The 23,967-nt window shown below is 48.0% G+C and overlaps 1 protein-coding gene across 1 annotated transcript in view; it reads right to left on the bottom strand.

Annotated features, from left to right (window-relative positions):
• COLGALT1 (collagen beta(1-O)galactosyltransferase 1) overlaps positions 1-23,967 on the bottom strand; it is a 120,540-nt gene that overhangs the window by 43,965 nt on the left and 52,608 nt on the right. The window contains exons 6-8 of the mRNA XM_063931579.1: positions 23,270-23,389; positions 7,363-7,439; positions 6,283-6,389 (exon numbers count right to left, since the gene is read on the bottom strand). Of these exons, the coding sequence (XP_063787649.1) occupies positions 6,283-6,389; positions 7,363-7,439; positions 23,270-23,389 (304 nt within the window). The remainder of the gene's footprint in view (positions 1-6,282; positions 6,390-7,362; positions 7,440-23,269; positions 23,390-23,967) is intronic.

The raw sequence follows: 23,967 nt of genomic DNA, 5'->3' as shown, positions 1-23,967 counted from the left end.
CTGGGGACTCCGTAAGGACCATGGGGAATAGACGGCTCCGCAGGAGACTGGGCACAATTAAAGAAAGCTTTAGGTCTATCTGGTGTGCACTGGCTCCTCCCCCTATGACCCTCCTCCAGACCTCAGTTAAGATACTGTGCCCGGAAGAGCTGACACAATAAGGAAGGATTTTGAATCCCGGGTAAGACTCATACCAGCCACACCAATCACACCGTACAACTCGTGATAATAAACCCAGTTAACAGTATGATAACAATGGAGCCTCTGAACAGATGGCTCTCAACAATAACCCGATTTGTTAACAATAACTATTTACAAGTATTGCAGACAATCCGCACTTGGGATGGGCGCCCAGCATCCACTACGGACTACGAGAAATAGAATTACCGGTGAGTAAATTCTTATTTTCTCTGACGTCCTAGTGGATGCTGGGGACTCCGTAAGGACCATGGGGATTATACCAAAGCTCCCAAACGGGCGGGAGAGTGCGGATGACTCTGCAGCACCGAATGAGCAAACTCAAGGTCCTCCTCAGCCAGGGTATCAAATTTGTAAAACTTAGCAAAGTGTTAGACCCTTACCAAGTAGCCGCTCGGCAAAGTTGCAATGCCGAGACCCCTCGGGCAGCCGCCCAAGATGAGCCAACCTTCCTGGGCTTTTACTGATTTAGGCTGCGGTAGTCCTACCGCAGAATGCGCAAGCTGAATAGTGCTACAAATCCAGCGAGCAATAGTCTGCTTAGAAGCAGGAGCACCCAGCTTGTTGGGTGCATACAGGATAAACAGCGAGTCAGTTTTCCTGACTCTAGCCGTCATGGAAACATAAATTTTCAGGGCCCTGACTACGTCCAGTAACTTGGAATCCTCCAAGTCCCTAGTAGCCGCAGGCACCACAATAGGTTGGTTCAAGTGAAAAGCTGATACCACCTTCGGGAGAAACTGAGGACGAGTCCTCAACTCTGCCCTATCCATATGGAAAATCAGATAAGGGCTTTTACAAGACAAAGCCGCCAATTCTGATACACGCCTGGCCGAAGCCAGGGCCAACAGCATGACCACTTTCCACGTGAGATATTTCAAATCCACGGTTTTAAGTGGCTCAAACCAATGTGACCTCAGGAATCCCAAAACCACATTGAGATCCCAAGGTGCCACAGGAGGCACGTAAGGAGGCTGAATATGCAGAACTCCCTTGACAAAAGTCTGAACTTCAGGCAACGAAGCCAGTTCCTTTTGAAAGAAAATCGACAGAGCCGAAATCTGGACCTTAATGGACCCCAATTTGAGGCCCATCGTCACCCCTGCTTGCAGGAAATGCAGGAAACGACCCAGTTGAAATTCCTCCGTTGGGGCCTTCCTGGCCTCACACCAAGCCACATATTTCCGCCAAATGCGGTGATAGTGGGTTGCAGTCACATCCTTCCTGGCCTTGATCAGGGTAGGAATGACTTCTTCCGGAATACCTTTTTCCTTCAGGATCCGGCATTCAACCGCCATGCCGTCAAACGCAGCCGCGGTAAGTCTTGGAACAGGCAGGGCCCCTGCTGCAGCAGGTCCCGCCTTAGCGGTAGAGGCCATGGGTCCTCTGAAAGCATCTCTTGAAGTTCCGGGTACCAAGTTCTTCTTGGCCAATCCGGAACCACGAGTATAGTTCTCACTCTTCCCCTTCGTATTATTCTCAGCACCTTGGGAATAAGAGGCAGAGGGGGAAATACGTAAACAGACTGGTACACCCCTGGTGTCACTAGAGCGTCCACAGCTATCGCCTGAGGGTCCCTTGACCTAGCGCAATATCTTTTTAGCTTTTTGTTTAGGCGGGACGCCATCATATCCACCTGTGGTCTTTCCCAACGGTTTACAATCAATTGGAAGACTTCTGGATGAAGCACCCACTCTCCCGGGTGAAGGTCGTGTCTGCTGAGGAAGTCTGCTTCCCAGTTGTCCACACCCGGAATGAACACTGCTGACAGTGCTAGCACGTGATTTTCCGCCCATCGGAGAATCCTTCTGGCTTCTGCCATTGCCCTCCTGCTTCTTGTGCCGCCCTGTCTGTTTACATGGGCGACCGCCGTGATGTTGTCTGATTGGATCAGAACCGGTTTGTTTTGAAGCAGGGGACTTGCTTGGCATAGGGCATTGTAAATGGCTCTTAGCTCCAGGATATTTATGTGAAATCTCCTGATTTGACCACAGCCCTTGGAAATTTCTTCCCTGTGTGACTGCTCCCCAGCCCCGAAGGCTGGCATCCGTGGTCACCAGGACCCAGTCCTGTATTCCGAATCTGCGGCCCTCTAGTAGATGACCCCTCTGCAGCCACCACAGTAGTGACACCCTGGTCCTTGCCGACAGGGTTATCCGCTGCTGCATCTGGAGATGCGACCCGGACCATTGGTCCAACAGGTCCCACTGGAAAATCCTTGCGTGGAACCTTCCGAATGGAATTGCTTCGTACGAAGCTACCATTTTTCCCAGGACTCGCGTGCATTGATGTACCGACACCTGTCCTGGTTTAAGAGGTTTCTGACTAGAGATGACAACTCCTCTGCTTTTTCCACTGGAAGAAACACTTTTTTCTGGTCTGTGTCCAGAATCATTCCTAGGAACAGAAGACGTGTCGTCGGGACCAGCTGTGACTTTGGGATATTGAGAATCCAGCCGTGCTGCTGCAGCACTTCCCGAGAAAGTGCTACCCCCACTAACAACTGTTCCTTGGACCTCGCCTTTATCAGGAGATCGTCCAAGTATGGGATAATTAAAACCCCCTTCTTCCAAAGGAGTATCATCATTTCGGCCATTACCTTGGTAAAGACCCTCGGTGCCGTGGATAACCCAAACGGCAGCGTCTGGAACTGATAGTGACAGTCCTGTACCACAAACCTGAGGTACTCCTGGTGAGGAGGGTAAATAGGGACATGCAGGTAGGCATCCTTGATGTCCAGGGAGACCATGTAATCCCCCTCGTCCAGGCTCGCAATAACCGCCCTGAGCGATTCCATCTTGAACTTGAATCTTTTGATATATGTGTTCAAGGATTTTAAATTTAAGATGGGTCTCACCAAACCGTCCGGTCTCGGTACCACAAACATTGTGGAATAGTTACCCCTTTCCTTGTTGACGGAGGGGTACCTTGACAATCACTTGCTGTGAATACAGTTTTTGGATAGCCACCAACACTGCCTCCCTGGCAGAGGGAGTTGCTGGTAAGGCAGATTTTAGGAAACGGCGGGGGGGGGGGGGGGGGGGGGGAGACGTCTCGAATTCCAGCCTGTACCCCTGAGATACTACTTGAAGGATCCAGGGATCCACCTGTGAGAGAGCCCACTGTGCGCTGAAATTTCTGAGACGGGCCCCCACCGTACCCGGGTCCGCCTGTGAAGCCCCAGCGTCATGCTGTGGACTTACCGGACGCGGGGGAGGACTTCTGCTCTTGGGAACTGGCTGTATGCTGCAGTTTTTTCCCTCTACCTTTGCCTCTCGGCAGATAGGATGTGCCTCTAGCCCTCTTGTTTTTTATGGGGCCGAAAGGACTGTACTTGATAATACGGTGCTTTCTTTTGCTGTGGGGTAGCCTGTGGCAAAAATGTCGATTTCCCAGCCGTAGCTGTGGAAACGAGATCTGAAAGACCATCCCCAAACAGTTCCACCCCCTTATAAGGCAAAACTTCATTGTGCCTTTTTGAATCGGCATCACCTGACCACTGTCGAGTCCATAACCCCCTTCTGGCGGCAATGGACATTGCGCTTATTTTTGATGCCAGCCGGCAAATATCCCTCTGTGCATCACGCATGTATAAGATAGCGTCTTTTATATGCTCTATTGTCAGCAAAATATTGTCCCTATCCAGAGTATCAATATTATCCGACAGGTAATCTGACCACGCAGCAGCAGCACTGCACATCCATGCCGATGCAATCGCTGGTCGCAATATAATGCCAGTGTGTGTATATATAGCTTTTAGGGTAGCCTCCTGCTTTCTCTCAGCAGGTTCCTTTAGGGCGGCCGTATCCGGAGACGGTAGTGCCACCTTTTTTGATAAACGTGTAAGCACTTTATCTACCCTAGGGGGTGTTTCCCAACGTGACCTATCCTCTGGCGGGAAAGGGTACGCTGCCAATAACCGTTTAGAAATTATCAATTTCTTATCGGGGGAAGTCCACACTTCCTCACACACCTCATTTAATTCCTCAGATGCAGGAAAAACTGCTGGTAGTTTTTTTCTCACCAAACATAATACCCTTTTTTGTGGTACCTGGGGTACTATCAGAAATGTGTAATACATTTTTCATTGCCTCAATCATGTAACGTGTGGCCCTATTGGAAGTTACACTAGTCTCATCGTCGTCGACACTGGAGTCAGTATCCGTGTCGACGTCTGTGTCTGCCATCTGAGGTAACGGGCGTTTTAGAGCTCCTGATGGCTTTTGAGACGCTTGGACAGGCACAAGCTGCGTAGACCGTCTGTCCCATGTCGTCAAACCTTTTATGTAAGGAGCTGACACTGTCACGTAATTCCTTCCATAAGTCCATCCACTCAGGTGTCGACCCCGCAGGGGGTGACATCACATTTACCGGCATTTGCTCCGCCTCCACATCATTATCCTCATCATACATGTCGACACAGCAGTACCGACACACCGCACACACACAGGGAATGCTCTGACAGAGGACAGGACCCCACAAAGCCCTTTTGGGAGACAGAGGGAGAGTATGTCAGCACACACCAGAGCGCTATATAACACTGGGATATCACTATACAGAGTGTTTTCCCCTATAGCTGCTTGTATTTTATATACTGCGCCTAAATTTAGTGCCCCCCCTCTCTTTTTTACCCTTTTTTAGTGCAGGACTGCAGGGGAGAGCCAGGGAGCGATCCTTCCAGCGGAGCTGTGAGGGAAAATGGCGCCAGTGTGCTGAGGGAGATGGCTCCGCCCCTTTTTCGGCGGACTTTCTCCCGCTTTTTGTGTAATTCTGGCAGGGGTAATTTACACCTATATAGCCTCAGGGACTATATATGGTGTATGTTTTGCCAGCCAAGGTGTTATTTATTGCTGCTCAGGGCGCCCCCCCCCCAGCGCCCTGCACCCATCAGTGACCGGAGTGTGAGGTGTGCATGAGGAGCAATGGCGCACAGCTGCAGTGCTGTGCGCTACCTTGGTGAAGACCGAAGTCTTCTGCCGCCGATTTTCTGGACCACCTTCTTGCTTCTGGCTCTGTAAGGGGGACGGCGGCGCGGCTCCGGGACCGGACGACGAGGTCGGGTCCTGTGTTCGATCCCTCTGGAGCTAATGGTGTCCAGTAGCCTAAGAAGCCCAAGCTAGCTGCAAGCAGGTAGGTTTGCTTCTTCTCCCCTTAGTCCCACGTTGCAGTGAGCCTGTTGCCAGCAGATCTCACTGAAAATAAAAAACCTAAACTAAACTTTCTTCTAGGAGCTCAGGAGAGCCCCTAGTGTGCATCCAGCTCAGCCGGGCACAAAAATCTAACTGAGGTCTGGAGGAGGGTCATAGGGGGAGGAGCCAGTGCACACCAGATAGACCTAAAGCTTTCTTTAATTGTGCCCAGTCTCCTGCGGAGCCGTCTATTCCCCATGGTCCTTACGGAGTCCCCAGCATCCACTAGGACGTCAGAGAAAACAAAGTTTAAAATAAACTGAAGAAAACATCCTCTGAAGCTCCAGAGTGTGCTTCCTCTCCTGAGGGCACATTTTTCTAAACTGGCTGTAGGAGGAGGCATAGAGGGGAGGAGCCAGCACACCAAGTTGAAGAAATTGTAAGTGCACCGGCTCCTTTGGACCCCATCTATACCCATCATACTAAGTGAACCCAAATATCCCTTATGGATGTTAGAAAAATATTGTTTCATTTCACGTCAGAATGAAATATCGTCCAATATATTGGCTAATGTGTACCAGGCCTAAATCAGAGAATTTAGATTTATTCAGGTCAGTGACTTAAAATATGGAAACAAAATATGGCAGCATGGATAGTGTTACAATTCACCCTCCTGAGTTTAATTTCACAATTAGTATGAATAGCAAGCCAAGGACATACAGATCTTTCTAGCCTGAATTTCTTAGTGGAAGCGAAGGCACAAGATAGGGTCATACAGCTCAGACCACAATTACTCTGGATCACATTGCCTGAAGCGTTTTCACATTTGTTAGTTCTGTGGCTGTCTTTGGTTGGTACATGACTCAGCTTGTACAGTGAATACAGTTACACTACCGTTCACATTTGCCAACATACCATTCTACATAACATGACATTTTTCTATCTCATAACTCACTTGCCATCCACAGCATCAGAAAGCTTGAAGTCAATCTGAAGCTCAGAAAGCGTCCTCTTCATACGGTCTCTCCGATCTTGTCGGCGCTTCAGGTTAATGAGAAAGATCTGTGTAGTGCAAAACAGAACAAATCTGCATATAACTGGTGAAAGTAGCTATGGTCAGCCTCACTAACCCAGGTGGTCTCATAGAATCACCTCCTAGGATAACAATGTGGTCTCCAACACCTAACCACCTCCACTGCCATTTATTCTGCAGTGAGTGTTTTGCTAAACTTTAAAGTATATAGATAACTGAGCAAAAGACTTATGTGCAGGAGAAAGAACAAAGGGGCAGATTTATTAAGCATGGTGAAGTGATAAAGTGGAAGGTGATAAAGTACCAGCCAATCAGCTCCTAACATCCATGTTACAGACTGGGGGGGATATTCAATTTGGTCCGAAGAGACATCGGGAGTAAAAACTCCCGATGTTTCTTCGGGTGCTGCGGTCGGGCTATTTAATTTGCTCGGCCGGTAACAAGTCCTCTTACACCCGAAAACACACAGGTTCAGTGAAACCTGTGTGTTTTCGGGTGAAACAGCCCCGTTTTCAGTTGAAAACGGGTCTGTTATCGGGCATTTTGCTTCGCCTGCCGGAGGCAGGTGAAGCAAAACCCCCGATAAGCCGCGGCACGCGCCGGCTTATCGGGGCAAATTAAATAGCCCCCACCGGCCGATACTTATCACCCGGCACCCCGGGCCAAATTGAATATCCCCCCCGGTTTGAAAAATGACAGTTAGGAGCTGACTGGCTGGTGCGTTATCACCTTGCACTTTATCACTTGACCAGACTTAATAAATCTGCCCCAAAGCCCTCTATTCCCCATCTTGGCGTGAAGGACAAGAACAGAGACTGATACATTAAGGCAGTGATTCCCAGCTCCAGTCCTCCAGGAGCACCATGCCTGGGTCAGTAATTAGCACACCTGCTTCCACAGAGATCCTCACATATGACCTGTTAGGGTTCTTGAGGGCTGGAGTTGGGACCTCCCTGCATTAAGGGAGAGCTAGTGACTTAGTATAGTCTGCAGTTACTGTACCTCATCCAGGGTCATCTTGTCTGGGACTTTTGGAGAGATGGACAGAAATCTTGATGGCTCAGCAGGAGGACCCTTCACTGGAGACACAATATAGAATTAATATTGGCGGACATTATAAATTCACAAATATAAGCAGCACAAGGCTACAACGCCAATGCCTGCAGCAGCTGTTCTAGGGAGTGCGTTAAACTCCCTATAGACAAATAGAAAATTGGGGGAAAGAGTATATAGGAACAGCGCTGTAGGTTTATATACCACGCTTGATAATAAGATTTTACTTACCGATAAATCTATTTCTCGTAGTCCGTAGTGGATGCTGGGGACTCCGTCAGGACCATGGGGATTAGCGGCTCCGCAGGAGACAGGGCACAAAACTAAAGCTTTAGGATCAGGTGGTGTGTACTGGCTCCTCCCCCTATGACCCTCCTCCAAGCCTCAGTTAGGACACTGTGCCCGGACGAGCGTACACAATAAGGAAGGATATTGAATCCCGGGTAAGACTCATACCAGCCACACTAATCACACCGTATAACTTGTGATCTAAACCCAGTTAACAGTATGACAAACGTAGGAGCCTCTGAACAGACGGCTCACAACAATAACAACCCGATTTTTTTGTAACAATAACTATGTACAAGTATTGCAGACAATCCGCACTTGGGATGGGCGCCCAGCATCCACTACGGACTACGAGAAATAGATTTATCGGTAAGTAAAATCTTATTTTCTCTGACGTCCTAAGTGGATGCTGGGGACTCCGTCAGGACCATGGGGATTATACCAAAGCTCCCAAACGGGCGGGAGAGTGCGGATGACTCTGCAGCACCGAGTGAGAGAACTCCAGGTCCTCCTCAGCCAGGGTGTGCCCCTGACCAAGTAGCAGCTCGGCAAAGTTGTAAAGCCGAGACCCCTCGGGCAGTCGCCCAAGATGAGCCCACCTTCCTTGTGGAATGGGCATTTATATATTTTGGCTGTGGCAGTCCTGCCACAGAATGTGCAAGCTGAATTGTACTACACATTCAACTAGCAATCGTCTGCTTAGAAGCAAGAGCACCCAGTTTTTTGGGTGCATACAGGATAACAGAAAGTCAGTTTTCCTGACTCCAGCCGTCCTGGAAATCTATATTTTCAGGGCCCTGACAACATCTAGCAACTTGGAGTCCTCCAAGTCTCTAGTAGCCGCAGGTACCACAATAAGCTGGTTCAGATGAAACGCTGACACCACCTTAGGGAGAAACTGGGGACGAGTCCGCAGCTCTGCCCTGTCCGAATGGACAATCAGATATGGGCTTTTGTGAGACAAAGCCGCCAATTCTGACACTCGCCTGGCCAAGGCCAGGGCCAACATCATGGTCACTTTCCATGTGAGATATTTCAAATCCACAGATTTGAGCGGTTTAAACCAACGTGATTTGAGGAATCCCAGGACTACGTTGAGATCCCACAGTGCCACTGGAGGCACAAAAGGGGGTTGTATATGCAGTACTCCCTTGTCAAATTTCTGGACTTCAGGAACTGAAGCCAATTCTTTCTGGAAGAAAATCGACAGGGCCGAAATTTGAACCTTAATGGACCCCGATTTGAGGCCCATAGACACTCCTGTTTGCAGGAAGTGCAGGAATCGACCGAGTTGAAATTTCTTCGTGGGGCCTTCCTGGCCTCACACCACGCAACATATTTTCGCCACATGTGGTGATAATGTTGTGCGGTCACCTCCTTCCTGGCTTTGACCAGGGTAGGAATGACCTCTTCCGGAATGCCTTTTTCCCTTAGGATCCGGCGTTCAACCGCCATGCCGTCAAACGCAGCCGCGGTAAGTCTTGGAACAGACATGGTACTTGCTGAAGCAAGTCCCTTCTTATCGGCAGAGGCCCTGAGTCCTCTGTGAGCATCTCTTGAAGTTCCGGGTACCAAGTCCTTCTTGGCCCATCCGGAGCCACGAGTATAGTTCTTACTCCTCTACGTCTTATAATTCTCAGTACCTTAGGTATGAGAAGCAGAGGAGGGAACACATACACCGACTGGTACACCCATGGTGTTACCAGAACGTCCACAGCTATTGCCTGAGGGTCTCTTGACCTGGTGCAATACCTGTCCAGTTTTTTGTTCAGGCGGGACGCCATCATGTCCACCTTTGGTCTTTCCCAACGGTGCACAATCATGTGGAAAAAACTTCTCGATGAAGTCCCCACTCTCCCGGGTGGAGGTCGTGCTGAGGAAGTCTGCTTCCCAGTTGTCCACTCCCGGAATGAAAACTGCTGACAGTGCTATCACATGATTTTCCGCCCAGCGAAGAATCCTTGCAGTTTCTGCCATTGTCCTCCTGCTTCTTGTGCCGCCCTGTCTGTTTACGTGGGCGACTGCCGTGATGTTGTCCCACTGGATCAATACCGGCTGACCTTGAAGCAGAGGTCTTGCTAAGCTTAGAGCATTGTAAATTGCTCTTAGCTCCAGTATATTTATGCGGAGAGAAGTCCCCAGACTTGATCACACTCCCTGGAAATTTTTTTTTCCCTGTGTGACTGCTCCCCAGCCTTTCAAGCTGGAATCCGTGGTCACCAGGACCCAGTCCTGAATGCATAACTGTGGCCCTTTAGTAGATGAGCACTCTGCAGCCACCACAGAAGAGACACCCTTGTCCTTGGAGACAGGGTTATCCGCTGATGCATCTGAAGATGCGATCCGGACCATTTGTCCAGCAGATCCCACTGAAAAGTTCTTGCGTGAAATCTGCCGAATGGAATCGCTTCGTAAGAAGCGACCATTTTTCCCAGGACCCTTGTGCAATGATGCACTGACACTTTTCCTGGTTTTTTGGAGGTTCCTGACTAGCTCGGATAACTCCCTGGCTTTCTCCTCCGGGAGAAACACCTTTTTCTGGACTGTGTCCAGAATCATCCCTAGGGACAGCAGACGTGTTGTCGGAGACAGCTGCGATTTTGGAATATTTAGAATCCACCCGTGCTGTCGTAGAACTACTTGAGATAGTGCTACTCAGACCTCCAACTGTTCTCTGGACCTTGCCCTTATCAGGAGATCGTCCAAGTAAGGGATAATTAAGACGCCTTTTCTTTGAAGAAGAATCATCATTTCGGCCATTACCTTGGTAAAGACCCGGGGTGCCGTGGACAATCCAAACGGCAGCGTCTGAAACTGATAGTGACAGTTTTGTACCACGAACCTGAGGTACCCTTTGTGAGAAGGGCAAATTTGGACATGGAGGTAAGCATCCTTGATGTCCAGGGACACCATATAGTCCCCTTCTTCCTGGTTCGCTATCACTGCTCTGAGTGACTCCATTTAGAATAGGTCTCACCGAGCCGTCTGGCTTCAGTACCACAATATAGTGTGGAATAATACCCCTTTACTTGTTGTAGGAGGGGTACTTTGATTATCACCTGCTGGGAATACAGCTTGTGAATTGTTTCCAATACTGCCTCCCTGTCGGAGGTAGACGTTGGTAAAGCAAACTTCAGGAACCTGCGAGGGGGAGACGTCTCGAATTTCCAATCTGTACCCCTGGGATACTACTTGTAGGATCCAGGGGTCCACTTGCGAGTGAGCCCACTGCGTGCTGAAACTCTTGAGACGACCCCCCACCGCACCTGTTTGTACGGCCCCAGCGTCATGCTGAGGACTTGGCAGAAGCGGTGGAAGGCTTCTGTTCCTGGGAATGGGCTGCCTGCTGCAGTCTTCTTCCCTTACCTCTATCCCTGGGCAGATATTATGGGGACGAAAGAACTGAGGCTGAAAAGACTATCTAGGGTATTCAATTATCCGCAAATTCGCGGCAATTTTTCGCCCGAAAATTTTTCGCGGCAATCGGCCGAAAATTGCCGCGAAAACGCTCCGTTTTCCAATTTTTCGCAAATTCGCGGCAATTTTTCGCCCGAAAATTTTTCGCGGCAATCGGCCGAAAATTGCCGCGAAAACGCTCCATTTTTCGACCTATTCAATTCCGACCGGGTTTCACGTGAAAATTCTTGCAGTGAAAAGTGCAGGTGAAAATGGGGAAATCAGCCTGTACCCCAAAAAATGCTAAACTAACATAGGAAAACAGAAGAGAAGTGTGTTAGAGATCACATTAGAGAGTTTTTGGGGACTTAAATTGTGTGAAATGGCGGTTATATGCATTTTTTTAAAAATGCAAAAAAGTGATAGAAAGCAAGTTTTTTTGAGCAAAATAAATGCTCTCACTAAATTTGGGGTACATGAAAATGGGTATAAGTATATATTTGGGTCATTTTAGGGTACTTTTAAAAAAAGTGGAAACAGACCGATTACTCCCATCTGCAAGCCTAAAAAACACCTGTCCCACTCATAAAGCACCCCAATATACCTGTCCCATACCTTGAACCCCAATTTCCATCACTTTTTACTTTTTCACCCCAAAAATGACATGTCATTATTGGCCAATTAAAAATAATTAAAAACTTCAACGTGCCTAATTAGTCATAAAGGGGGGTGTCCCAGGAGTTCTGTACCATATCCAAACATTTTTACCTTAAAATAGTGACTTTTCCCAACTTTTCACCTGCTTCAGAGAAGGTGAAGTGAAATTAGTGAAAACATGATCACCGATAAATTTTCCAGGATAATTGAATAGGCTGTAATTGCATTTCACGTGAAAAGTCCGGTTTTTCACCCGAAAACCGGACTTTTCACGTGAAAAGTCCGTTATCACTGCTAATTGAATATAGCCCTATGTCTTTTTCTGCTGAGATGTGACTTGGGGTAAAAAAGGTGGATTTTCTAGCTGTTGCCGTGGCCACCAGGTCCGATGGACCGACCCCAAATAACTCCTCCCCTTTATACGGCAATACTTCCATGTGCCGTTTGGAATCTGCATCACCTGACCACTGTCGTGTCCATAAACATCGTCTGGCAGATATGGACATCGCACTTACTCTTGATGCCAGAGTGCCAATATCCCTCTGTGCATCTCGCATATATAGAAATGCATCTTTTAAATGCTCTATAGTCAATAAAATACTGTCCCTGTCAAGGGTATCAATATTTCCAGTCAGGGAATCCGACCAAGCCACCCCAGCGCTGCCCATCCAGGCTGAGGCGATCGCTGGTCGCAGTATAACACCAGTATGTGTGTATATACTTTTTAGGATATTTTCCAACCTCCTATCAGTTGGCTCCTTGAGGGCGTCCGTATCTGGAGACGGTAACGCCACTTGTTTTTATAAGCGTGTGAGCGCCTTATCCACCCTAAGGTGTGTTTCCCAACGCGCCATAACTTCTGGCGGGAAAGGGTATACCGCCAATAATTTTCTATCGGGGGAAACCCACGCATCATCACACACTTCATTTAATTTATCTGATTCAGGAAAAACCACATGTAGTTTTTTCACACTCCACATAATACCCTTTTTTGTGGTACTTGTAGTATCAGAAATATGTAACATCTCCTTCATTGCCCTTAACAAGTAATGTGTGGCCCTAAAGGAAAATACGTTTGTTTCTTCACCGTCGACACTGGAGTCAGTGTCCGTGTCTGTGTCGACCGACTGAGGTAAAAGGACGTTTTAACGCCCCTGACGGTGTTTTAGACGCCTGGACAGGTACTAATTGGTTTGCCGGCCGTCTCATGTCGTCAACCGACCTTGCAGAGTGTTGACATTATCACGTAATTCCTTAAATAAGCCATCCATTCCGGTGTCGACTCCCTAGAGAGTGACATCACCATTACCGGCAATTGCTCCGCCTCCTCACCAACATCGTCCTCATACATGTCGACACACAAGTACCGACACACAGCACACACACAGGGAATGCTCTGATAGAGGACAGGACCCCACTAGCCCTTTGGGGAGACAGAGGGAGAGTTTGCCAGCACACACCAATAACGCTATATTATACAGGGACAACCTTTATATAAGTGTTTTTCCCTTATAGCATTTTAATATATATATATACATATCGCCAAATAAGTGCCCCCCCCCTCTCTGTTTTAACCCTGTTTCTGTAGTGCAGTGCAGGGGAGAGCCTGGGAGCCTTCCCACCAGCATTTCTGTGAGGGAAAATGGCGCTGTGTGCTGAGGAGAATAGGCCCCGCCCCCTTTTCGGCGGGCTTCTTCTCCCGTTTTTCTGAGACCTGGCAGGGGTTAAATACATCCATATAGCCTCCAGGGGCTATATGTGATGTATTTTTAGCCAGAATAAGGTATTATACATTGCTGCCCAGGGCGCCCCCAGCAACGCCCTGCACCCTCCGTGACCGTTCGTGTGAAGTGTGTGACAACAATGGCGCACAGCTGCAGTGCTGTGCGCTACCTTCATGAAGACTGAAAAGCCTTCTGCCGCCGGTTTCTGGACCTTCAATCTTCAGCATCTGCAAGGGGGGTCGGCGGCGCGGCTCCGGGACGAACCCCAGGGTGAGACCTGTGTTCCGACTCCCTCTGGAGCTAATGGTGTCCAGTAGCCTAAGAAGCCAATCCATCCTGCACGCAGGTGAGTTGAACTTCTCTCCCCTAAGTCCCTCGATGCAGTGAGCCTGTTGCCAGCAGGACTCACTGAAAATAAGAAACCTAAAAACTTTTTCTAAGCAGCTCCTTAAGAGAGCCACCTAGATTGCACCCTGCTCGGACGGGCACAAAAACCTAACTGAGGCTTGGAGGAGGGTCATAGGGGGAGGAGCCAGTACACACCACCTGATCCTAAAGCTTTAGTTTTGTGCCCTGTCTCCTGCGGAGCCGCTAATCCCCATGGTCCTGACGGAGTCCCCAGCATCCACTTAGGACGTCAGAGAAAAGGTAAAAATATGCACAATGGGGTTAGGTCAATGAAGATAATAAAACTTAATCTAATTCAATATTAAAAATAAAAACAGTTGTAATTATAATAGAAAACACCATCTAGGGTCCAGGTATGTTGTGTAAAGTCCATAGACCAGTTTATTAATGGTGAATAGGAAAAGCAATGTCTATTCTTCCTGTGATTATTATAGATAGATAGATAGATAGATAGATAGATAGATAGATAGATAGATAGATAGATAGATAGATAGATAGATAGATATATAGATAGATAGATATATAGATAGATAGATATAGATATACACACACACAAATAACGGTTTAGGTATACCGCTTTACATTTTTAAGTCACAGTCACTGGATGTAGGCAAATAACTCTGGTAAAATTTAATTATAAATTCACAGGAAAGACCATATTTTGGTACAAATGTTGATACAGACAAGTAGTCTCAGTAGCTACTTCATTAGGTGCATGTTTATAGTACTTGGACTACTGTAATCTTCTCTTATCTAGCCTCCTGACTACCACCTATCTCCACTCCAATCTGTCCTTAATGCTGCCGCCCAACTCATCTTCCTCTCCGAACGTACTGTGTCTGGCATGCCTCTTACAAGCCCTACACTGGCTCTCCTTCCCCTTCAGAATTCAATTCAAGCTTCTCACCCTCATCTATTCCTCTCACATTGACATCTGTGACCTTATCGCCCTTCACACTCCTACCCGCCAGAAACACATGGGGGTATATTTACTAAGTCGATTTTGATCAATTTTTGGTCAATGTTTGGTAAATTTTGGATCGATTTTATGTTTCAGGGTTTAAAATTCACTCATTTACTTACAGATGATATTTAACATCCTTTTAAAATGTTGTTAGTAAATGTGGGATTTAGGGGTATATTTACTAAAAGTCGATCAGAGTTGATGATCGATGTCTTCAATTTCACCCAATCCCAAATGTGCTCTATTGTACGGAGAGCTGGTTACTGTGTAGGTCACTGGAGAGCAATAAACTCATTGTAAATTTGTAGAGATGACCGGAAACATTCCCCATACCATTACACCCCTATAACCAACCTGAACTGCTGACACAAGGCAAGATGGATCCATGGCTTCATAAGGTTTAAACCAAATTTGGAGCCATGGGACTGTATGTTGCAGAAGAAATTGAGATTCTTCAGCCATTTTTTTTTTCCAAATCATGACCTGTCCAGTAGATGTGAGCCTGCGCCTCAGTTTCCATTTCTTAGCAGACAGTTGAGGACCCTGGGGCAAATGTCTTAAGCCTGGAGAAGTGATAAAAGTGATAAGTGTAAGGTGATAACGCACCAGCCAATCATTACAGGTTTGAAAAATTTAAGTTAGGAGCTGATTAGCTGGTGCGTTATCACCTTCCACTCATCACTGCTTATAACTTCTCCAGGCTTAACATATCTGTCCCCGAGTGGTCTTCTGCCGCTGTTCTATTTTAAGGTTATATGTGCAGTGGGTTCAGAATTGCTCTTCTGTACACTACAGTTGTAACCAATGGTTATCTGAGTTACTGTTGAATTCCTGTCAGCTTGAACCAGTCTTTCCATTCTCCTATAACTACTCCCATTAAGAAGCTACCCTTCTCTGTAAACTGTTAGAGAATGTTAGGCAAGAAAATCTTAAGTGATTACCAGTTACCGAGATACTGAAACCACACCTGGCACCAACAACCGCAGCATGGTCTTGGAGCGATATGTACGAAGCCTTCAAGAGTGATAAAGTAGAGAGAGATAAAGTACCAACCAATCAGCTCCTAACTGCCATGGTACAAGTCTGTGATGAAAAATAAGATTTTACTCACCGGTAAATCTATTTCTCGTAGTCCGTAGTGGATGCTGGGAACTCCGAAAGGACCATGGGGAATAGCGGCTCCACAGGAGACTGGGCACAACTAAAGAAAGCTTTAGGTCACCTGGTGTGCACTGGCCCCTCCCACTATGACCCTCCTCCAAGCCTCAGTTAGGATACTGTGCCCGGAAGAGCTGACACAATAAGGAAGGATTTTGAATCCCGGTTAAGACTCATACCAGCCACACCAATCACACCGTATAACTCGTGATACTATACCCAGTTAACAGTATGAAAACACTGAGCCTCTCAACAGATGGCTCAACAATAACCCTTTGGTTAACAATAACTATGTACAAGTATTGCAGACAATCCGCACTTGGGATGGGCGCCCAGCATCCACTACGGACTACAAGAAATAGATTTACCGGTGAGTAAAATCTTATTTTCTCTAACGTCCTAGTGGATGCTGGGAACTCCGAAAGGACCGTGGGGATTATACCAAAGCTCCCAAACGGGCGGGAGAGTGCGGATGACACTGCAGCACCGAATGAGAGAACTCAAGGTCCTCCTCAGCCAGGGTATCAAATTTGTAGAATTTTGCAAACGTGTTTGCCCCTGACCAAGTAGCAGCTTGGCAAAGTTGTAAAGCTGAGACCCCTCGGGCAGCCGCCCAAGATGAGCCCACCTTCCTTATGGAATGGGCTTTTACTGATTTAGGATGCGGCAGTTCAGCCGCAGAATGCGCCAGCTGAATTGTGCTACAAATCCAGCGAGCAATAGTCTGCTTAGAAGCAGGAGCACCCAGTTTGTTGGGTGCATACAGGATAAATAGCGAGTCAGTTTTCCTGACTCTAGCCGTCCTGGAAACATAAATTTTCAAGGCCCTGACTACGTCCAGTAACTTGGAATCCTCCAAGTCCCTAGTAGCCGCAGGCACTACAATAGGTTGGTTCAAGTGAAAGGCTGATACCACCTTAGGGAGAAACTGGGGACGAGTCCTCAATTCTGCCCTATCCATATGGAAAATCAGATAAGGGCTTTTACATGACAAAGCCGCCAATTCTGATACACGCCTGGCCGAAGCCAAGGCCAATAACATGACCACTTTCCACGTGAGATATTTTAGATCCACGGTTTTTAGTGGCTCAAACCAATGTGATTTTAGGAAACTCAACACCACGTTGAGATCCCAAGGTGCCACTGGAGGCACAAAAGGGGGCTGAATATGCAGCACTCCTTTTACAAATGTCTGAACTTCAGGTAGTGAAGCTAGTTCTTTCTGGAAGAAAATCGACAGAGCCAAGATCTGTACCTTAATGGAGCCTAATTTTAGGCCCATAGTCACTCCTGACTGTAAGAAGTGCAGAAATCGACCCAGCTGAAATTCCTCTGTTGGGGCCTTTCTGGCCTCACACCAAGCAACATATTTCCGCCATATGCGGTGATAATGTTTTGCAGTTACATCTTTCCTGGCTTTAATCAGCGTAGGAATGACTTCCTCCGGAATGCCCTTTTCCTTTAGGATCCGGTGTTCAACCGCCATGCCGTCAAACGCAGCCGCGGTAAGTCTTGGAACAGACAGGGCCCTGCTGCAGCAGGTCCTGTCTGAGCGGCAGAGGCCATGGGTCCTCTGAGATCATCTCTTGAAGTTCCGGGTACCACGCTCGTCTTGGCCAATCCGGAACCACGAGAATTGTTCTTACTCCTCGTTTTCTTATTATTCTCATTACCTTTGGTATGAGAGGCAGAGGAGGGAACACATAAACTGACTGGTACACCCACGGTGTCACTAGAGCGTCCACAGCTATCGCCTGAGGGTCCCTTGACCTGGCGCAATATCTCTCTAGTTTTTTTGTTTAGGCGGGACGCCATCATGTCCACCTGTGGCCGTTCCCAACGATTTACAATCAGCTGGAAGACTTCTGGATGAAGTCCCCACTCTCCCGGGTGGAGGTCGTGCCTGCTGAGAAAGTCTGCTTCCCAGTTGTCCACTCCCGGAATGAACACTGCTGACAGTGCTAGTACGTAATTTTCCGCCCATCGGAGAATCCTTGTGGCTTCTGCCATTGACATCCTGCTTCTTGTGCCGCCCTGTCGGTTTACATGGGCGACTGCCGTGATGTTGTCTGACTGGATCAGTACCGGCTGGTGTAGAAGCAGGGGTTTTGCCTGACTTAGGGCATTGTAAATGGCCCTTAGTTCCAGAATATTTATGTGTAGGGAAGTCTCCTGACTCGACCATAGTCCTTGGAAGTTTCTTCCCTGTGTGACTGCCCCCCAGCCTCGAAGGCTGGCATCCGTGGTCACCAGGACCCAGTCCTGTATGCCGAATCTGCGGCCCTCTAGAAGATGAGCACTCTGCAGCCACCACAGCAGAGACACCCTGGTTCTTGGAGACAGGGTTATTAGGCGATGCATCTGAAGATGCGATCCGGACCATTGGTCCAACAGGTCCCACTGAAAGATTCTGGCATGGAACTTGCCGAAAGGAATTGCTTCGTAAGAAGCCACCATCTTTCCAAGGACTCGTGTGCAGTGATGCACCGACACCTGTTTTGGTTTCAGGAGGTCTCTGACTAGAGATGACAACTCCTTGGCTTTCTCCTCCGGGAGAAACACTTTTTTCTGGACTGTGTCCAGAATCATACCCAGGAACAGTAGACGTATCGTCGGAACCAGCTGTGACTTTGGAATATTCAGAATCCAACCGTGATGGTGTAGCACCTCCTTAGATCATGCTACTCCTACCAACAACTGCTCCCTGGATCTCGCCTTTATTAGGAGATCGTCCATAATTAAAACTCCCTTTTTTCTAAGGAGTATCATCATTTCCGCCATTACCTTGGTAAACACCCTCGGTGCCGTGGACAGTCCAAACGGCAGCGTCTGGAATTGATAATGGCAATCCTGTACCACAAATCTGAGGTACTCTTGGTGAGGATGGTAAATGGGGACATGCAGGTAAGCATCCTTGATATCCAGGGATACCATGTAATCCCCCTCGTCCAGGCTTGCAATAACCGCCCTGAGCGATTCCATCTTGAACTTGAATTTTTTTATGTATGTGTTCAAGGATTTCAAATTTAAAATGGGTCTCACCGAACCGTCCGGTTTCGGCACCACAAACAGTGTGGAATAGTAACCCCGTCCTTGTTGAAGTAGGGGCACCTTGATTATCACCTGCTGGGAATACAGCTTGTGAATTGCCGCTAGCACAGCCTCCCTGTCTGAGGGAGTAATCGGCAAGGCAGATTTTAGGAACCGGTGGGGTAGAGACGCCTCGAATTCCAGTTTGTACCCCTGAGATACTATTTGAAGGATCCAGGGATCCACCTGTGAGCGAGCCCACTGATCGCTGAAATTTTTGAGGCGGCCCCCCACCGTACCTGGCTCCGCCTGTGGAGCCCCACCGTCATGCGGCGGACTTGGAAGAAGCGGGGGAGGACTTTTGCTCCTGGGAACCTGTGTTTGTTGCAGCCTTTTTCCCCTACCTCTGCCTCTGGACAGAAAGTATCCGCCTTTTCCTCGCCTGTTTTTCTGGGTCCGAAAGGACTGTACCTGATAAAACGGCGCCTTCTTAGGCTGTGAGGGAACATGGGGTAAAAATGCTGACTTCCCAGCTGTTGCTGTGGAAACTAGGTCCGAGAGACCATCCCCGAATAACTCCTCACCCTTATAAGGCAAAACTTCCATGTGCCTTTTATCCTAGCAGAAATGGACAATGCACTTATTTTAGATGCCAGCCGGCATATCTCCCTCTGTGCATCTCTCATGTATAAGACTGAGTCTTTTATATGCTCTATGATTAGCAGAATAGTGTCCCTGTCTAGGGTGTCAATATTTTCTGACAGGGAATCTGACCACGCAGCGGCAGCACTGCACATCCATGCTGACGCAATAGCTGGTCTAAGTATAATGCCTGAGTGTGTATATACAGACTTCAGGATCGCCTCCTGCTTCCTATCTGCAGGCTCCTTGAGGGCGGCCGTATCCGGAGACGGTAGTGCCACCTTTTTAGACAAACGTGTGAGCGCTTTATCCACCCTAGGAGGTGTTTCCCAACGTGCCCTATCCTCTGGCGGGAAGGGGAACGCCATAGTAACTTTTTAGAGATTACCAATCTTTTATCGGGGAAAGCCCACGCTTCTTCACACACTTCATTTAATTCTTCCGATGGGGGAAAAACTACGGGTAGTTTTTTCTCCCCAAACATAATACCCTTTTTAGTGGTACCTGGGTTTATATCAGAAATGTGTAACACCTCTTTCATTGCCTCAATCATGCAACGAATGGCCTTAGTGGACATTAGATTAGACTCATCGTCGTCGACACTGGTATCAGTATCCGTGTCGACATCTGCGTCTGCCATCTGAGGTAGCGGGCGTTTTAGAGCCCCTGATGGCCTTTGAGACGCCTGGGCAGGCACGAGTTGAGAAGCCGGCTGTCCCGAATTTGGCATGTCGTCAAATTTTTTGTGTAAGGAGTCGACACTTGCACGTAATTCCTTCCATAAGATCATCCACTCAGGTGTCTGCCCCGCAGGGGGTGACATCACTTCTATAGGCATCTGCTCCGCCTCCACATAATTTTCCTCATCAAACATGTCGACACAGCCGTACCGACACACCGCACACACACAGGGAATGCTCTAACAGAGGACAGGACCCCACAAAAGCCCTTTGGGGAGACAGAGTGAGAGTATGCCAGCACACACCAGAGCGCTATATAATGCAGGGACTAACTGAACTATGTCCCCTATAGCTGCTATTATATTTACTGCGCCTAAATTTAGTGCCCCCCCTCTCTTTTTAACCCTTTTCTGTAGTGCAGACTGCAGGGGAGAGCCAGGGAGCTTCCTTCCAGCGGAGCTGTGAGGGAGAAATGGCACCAGTGTGCTGAGGGAGATAGCTCCGCCCCTTTTTCGCGGACTTTTCTCCCGCTTTTTAATGGATTCTGGCAGGGGTATTTATCACATATATAGCCTCTGGGGCTATATATTGTGATATATTTGCCAGCCAAGGTGTTTTTATTGCTGCTCAGGGCGCCCCCCCCCCCCAGCGCCCTGCACCCTCAGTGACCGGAGTGTGAAGTGTGTATGAGGAGCAATGGCGCACAGCTGCAGTGCAGTGCGCTACCTTGGTGAAGACTGATGTCTTCTGCCGCCGATTTTCCGGACCTCTTCTTGCTTCTGGCTCTATAAGGGGGACGGCAGCGCGGCTCCGGGACCGAACACCAAGGCCAGTTCCATGCGGTCGATCCCTCTGGAGCTAATGGTGTCCAGTAGCCTAAGAAGCCCAAGCTAGTGGCAAGCAGGTAGGTTCGCTTCTTCTCCCCTTAGTCCCTCGGTGCAGTGAGCCTGTTGCCAGCAGGTCTCACTGTAAAATAAAAAACCTATACTTTCTTTCTAGAAGCTCAGGAGAGCCCCTAGTGTGCATCCAGCTCGGCCGGGCACAAAAATCTAACGGAGGCTTGGAGGAGGGTCATAGTGGGAGGGGCCAGTGCACACCAGGTGACCTAAAGCTTTCTTTAGTTGTGCCCAGTCTCCTGCGGAGCCGCTATTCCCCATGGTCCTTTCGGAGTTCCCAGCATCCACTAGGACGTTAGAGAAATACATTTTTGGGCTGGTAGTTTCTCTCTCTCCGTGGCTTAGTACATCTGTCCCCAAGTCTATGTACTAAGCCTTGGCGTGATATAAAGTGGACAGACAAAGTACCAATCAATCAGCTCCTAACTGCCATGTCACAGGCTGGGTTTGAAGAATGACCGTCAGCAGTTGGTTGGTTGGTACTTTATCTCCATCCAAGGCTTTGTACAGGGGATAGCCAAACCAGTCTTCGAGAGCTACTAACAGTCATGTCTTCCAGACAACCTAGCTGGTGCACAGGTGTAGTCATCATTACTAATGGTCACATTTTCAAATATGTGCTGCATACATTCCTAACAGAACAACATTCTACAGAACCACAGGTGGCCTGGAAAACATGAACTGTTGGTAGCTCTCGAGGACCAGGGTTGGCTACTTCCCTAGGCTTAGTACATAGAAGTCTTTTAAGGTGCAAAAACATGGTGAGATATTGACTATCTCCAATGTTCACTATGCGATTTCCCTTGAACTCTCCCGGAGCCCAGAAGCACCGATTTTGACTAGGGGTCATTCCGAGTTCATAGCTCGCTAACGAGTTTTAGCAGCCGTGCAAACGCTATGCCGCCGCCGCCCACTTAGAGTGTATTTTAGCTTAGCAGACGTGCGAACAGTTGTATCGCAGAGCGCCCGCAAAAAAATTGTGTGTAGTTTCAGAGTAGCTCAAAACCTACTCCGCGCTTGCGATCACTTTACACTATTCAGTTCCGGATTTGACATCACAAACCAACACAGCATTCGCCCAGCCATGCCTGCATTTTTCCTGGCACGCCTGCGTTTTTCCGCACACTCCCTGAAAACGGGCAGTTGCCACCCAGAAACGCCCACTGCATGTCAATCACTCTGTGGCAAGCAATGCGACTGAAATGCATCGCTAGACCCTTTGCAAAACTACATCGTTCGTTGTGCACGTACGTTGCACGTGTGCATTGCGCCGCATGCGCAGAACTGCCGTTTTTTAGCCTGATCGCTGCGAACAAATTCAGCTAGCGATCAACTCGGAATGACCCCCTATGTGCGATTTTGACTAAGTGGCAATTTTGGATATACTTTGTACACAATATAGCCAGGGTTGACTCGTCTGCACAGTCTATCTTTCCTTGCGATACCAAACCCGTGGGACCGCGCATCGGTATCGTAGCTGGCTAAACACAGTACGATTTGCATGAACTTTCCTTGTGATTTTGACTATATAGTCAAAATCGAAAGGATAAATCTCACTGTGTACGCAGCTCTACATCATATTTCATGGGTCTGGTGCGGTCAGATCTAAAATACAATGTATCGAGTGGAAAGTCTGAGGAGCAAAAGCACTTGGAGTCCTATGTGTGTTGGGTTTATAGGTTCTCCATGTTTATGCGTGAAAAGTTCCATCTTCCTCCTACAGTAAAAAACAAAAAAAAACGCGCACACACACACCTGGAAGGTTAATCGGTCATTAGCTAAAACAGTACCTTATAGATCAAATCAAGCTGATACACCGTTTGATATAACCTGAACGAACAATCTGGTGAGGTCTGAATTTTGGTTTAAAACACTTTTTGCTTTAATTAAATTCCACTTTGAGTGCTTAGTTTTATTTGTATACTTCTTATCTATATTAGACACTTTAGGAAGAGACAGCAATAGATATACATATAGAAACAAGCACATACATCGCAGCAATAGCAAGCTCACCCATGATCTCCAGTTTGGTGTGCAGGAAATTGTCAGTTTCATCCAGCAGAGAGCTGTGCGCACGCAGCGGAACCGGCAGAGTCCCATAAACCTCCTTATTGCAGATGAACATCTGAACATCTGACAAATAAAACAGTCAGTATAGAATTCAAACAACTCAAGAAAACATGGCTGCTCCCATAAAGAAATGGAAACAAATGAGATTATCTGAGCAAAATAACGTATGTGAAGGGCCCGACACACTGGCCGATCCGCCGCCGAGCTGCCCGACGGCAGGGGGGGCAGTGACGTGGGGAGTGAAGTTTCTTCACTCCCCCCATCACGCGGCTCCATTGAAGTGCAGGCAAATATGGACGAGATCGTCCATATTGGCCTGCATGCACAGCCGACGGGGGACCAGTGATGAACGAGCGCGGGGCCGCGCATCATTCATCGCTGGAGCCTCCACACTGAAAGATATGAACGAGTTCTCGTTCATTTATGAACGAGATCGTTCATATCTTTCAAACAAATCGGCATGTGTGTAGGGCCTATTAGTCTTATGAAACTACTACAAAACATTTAAATAAACAAGACCTAATAAAATAAGATTTTACTCACCGGTAAATCTATTTCTCGTAGTCCGTAGTGGATGCTGGGACTCAGTAAGGACCATGGGGAATAGCGGCTCCGCAGGAGACTGGGCACAACTAAAGAAA

The sequence above is a fragment of the Pseudophryne corroboree genome, chromosome 6 (assembly GCF_028390025.1).
Source record: "Pseudophryne corroboree isolate aPseCor3 chromosome 6, aPseCor3.hap2, whole genome shotgun sequence".
Taxonomy (NCBI): Eukaryota; Metazoa; Chordata; class Amphibia; order Anura; family Myobatrachidae; genus Pseudophryne; species Pseudophryne corroboree.
This window is presented reverse-complemented; position numbering and strand designations above follow the sequence as displayed.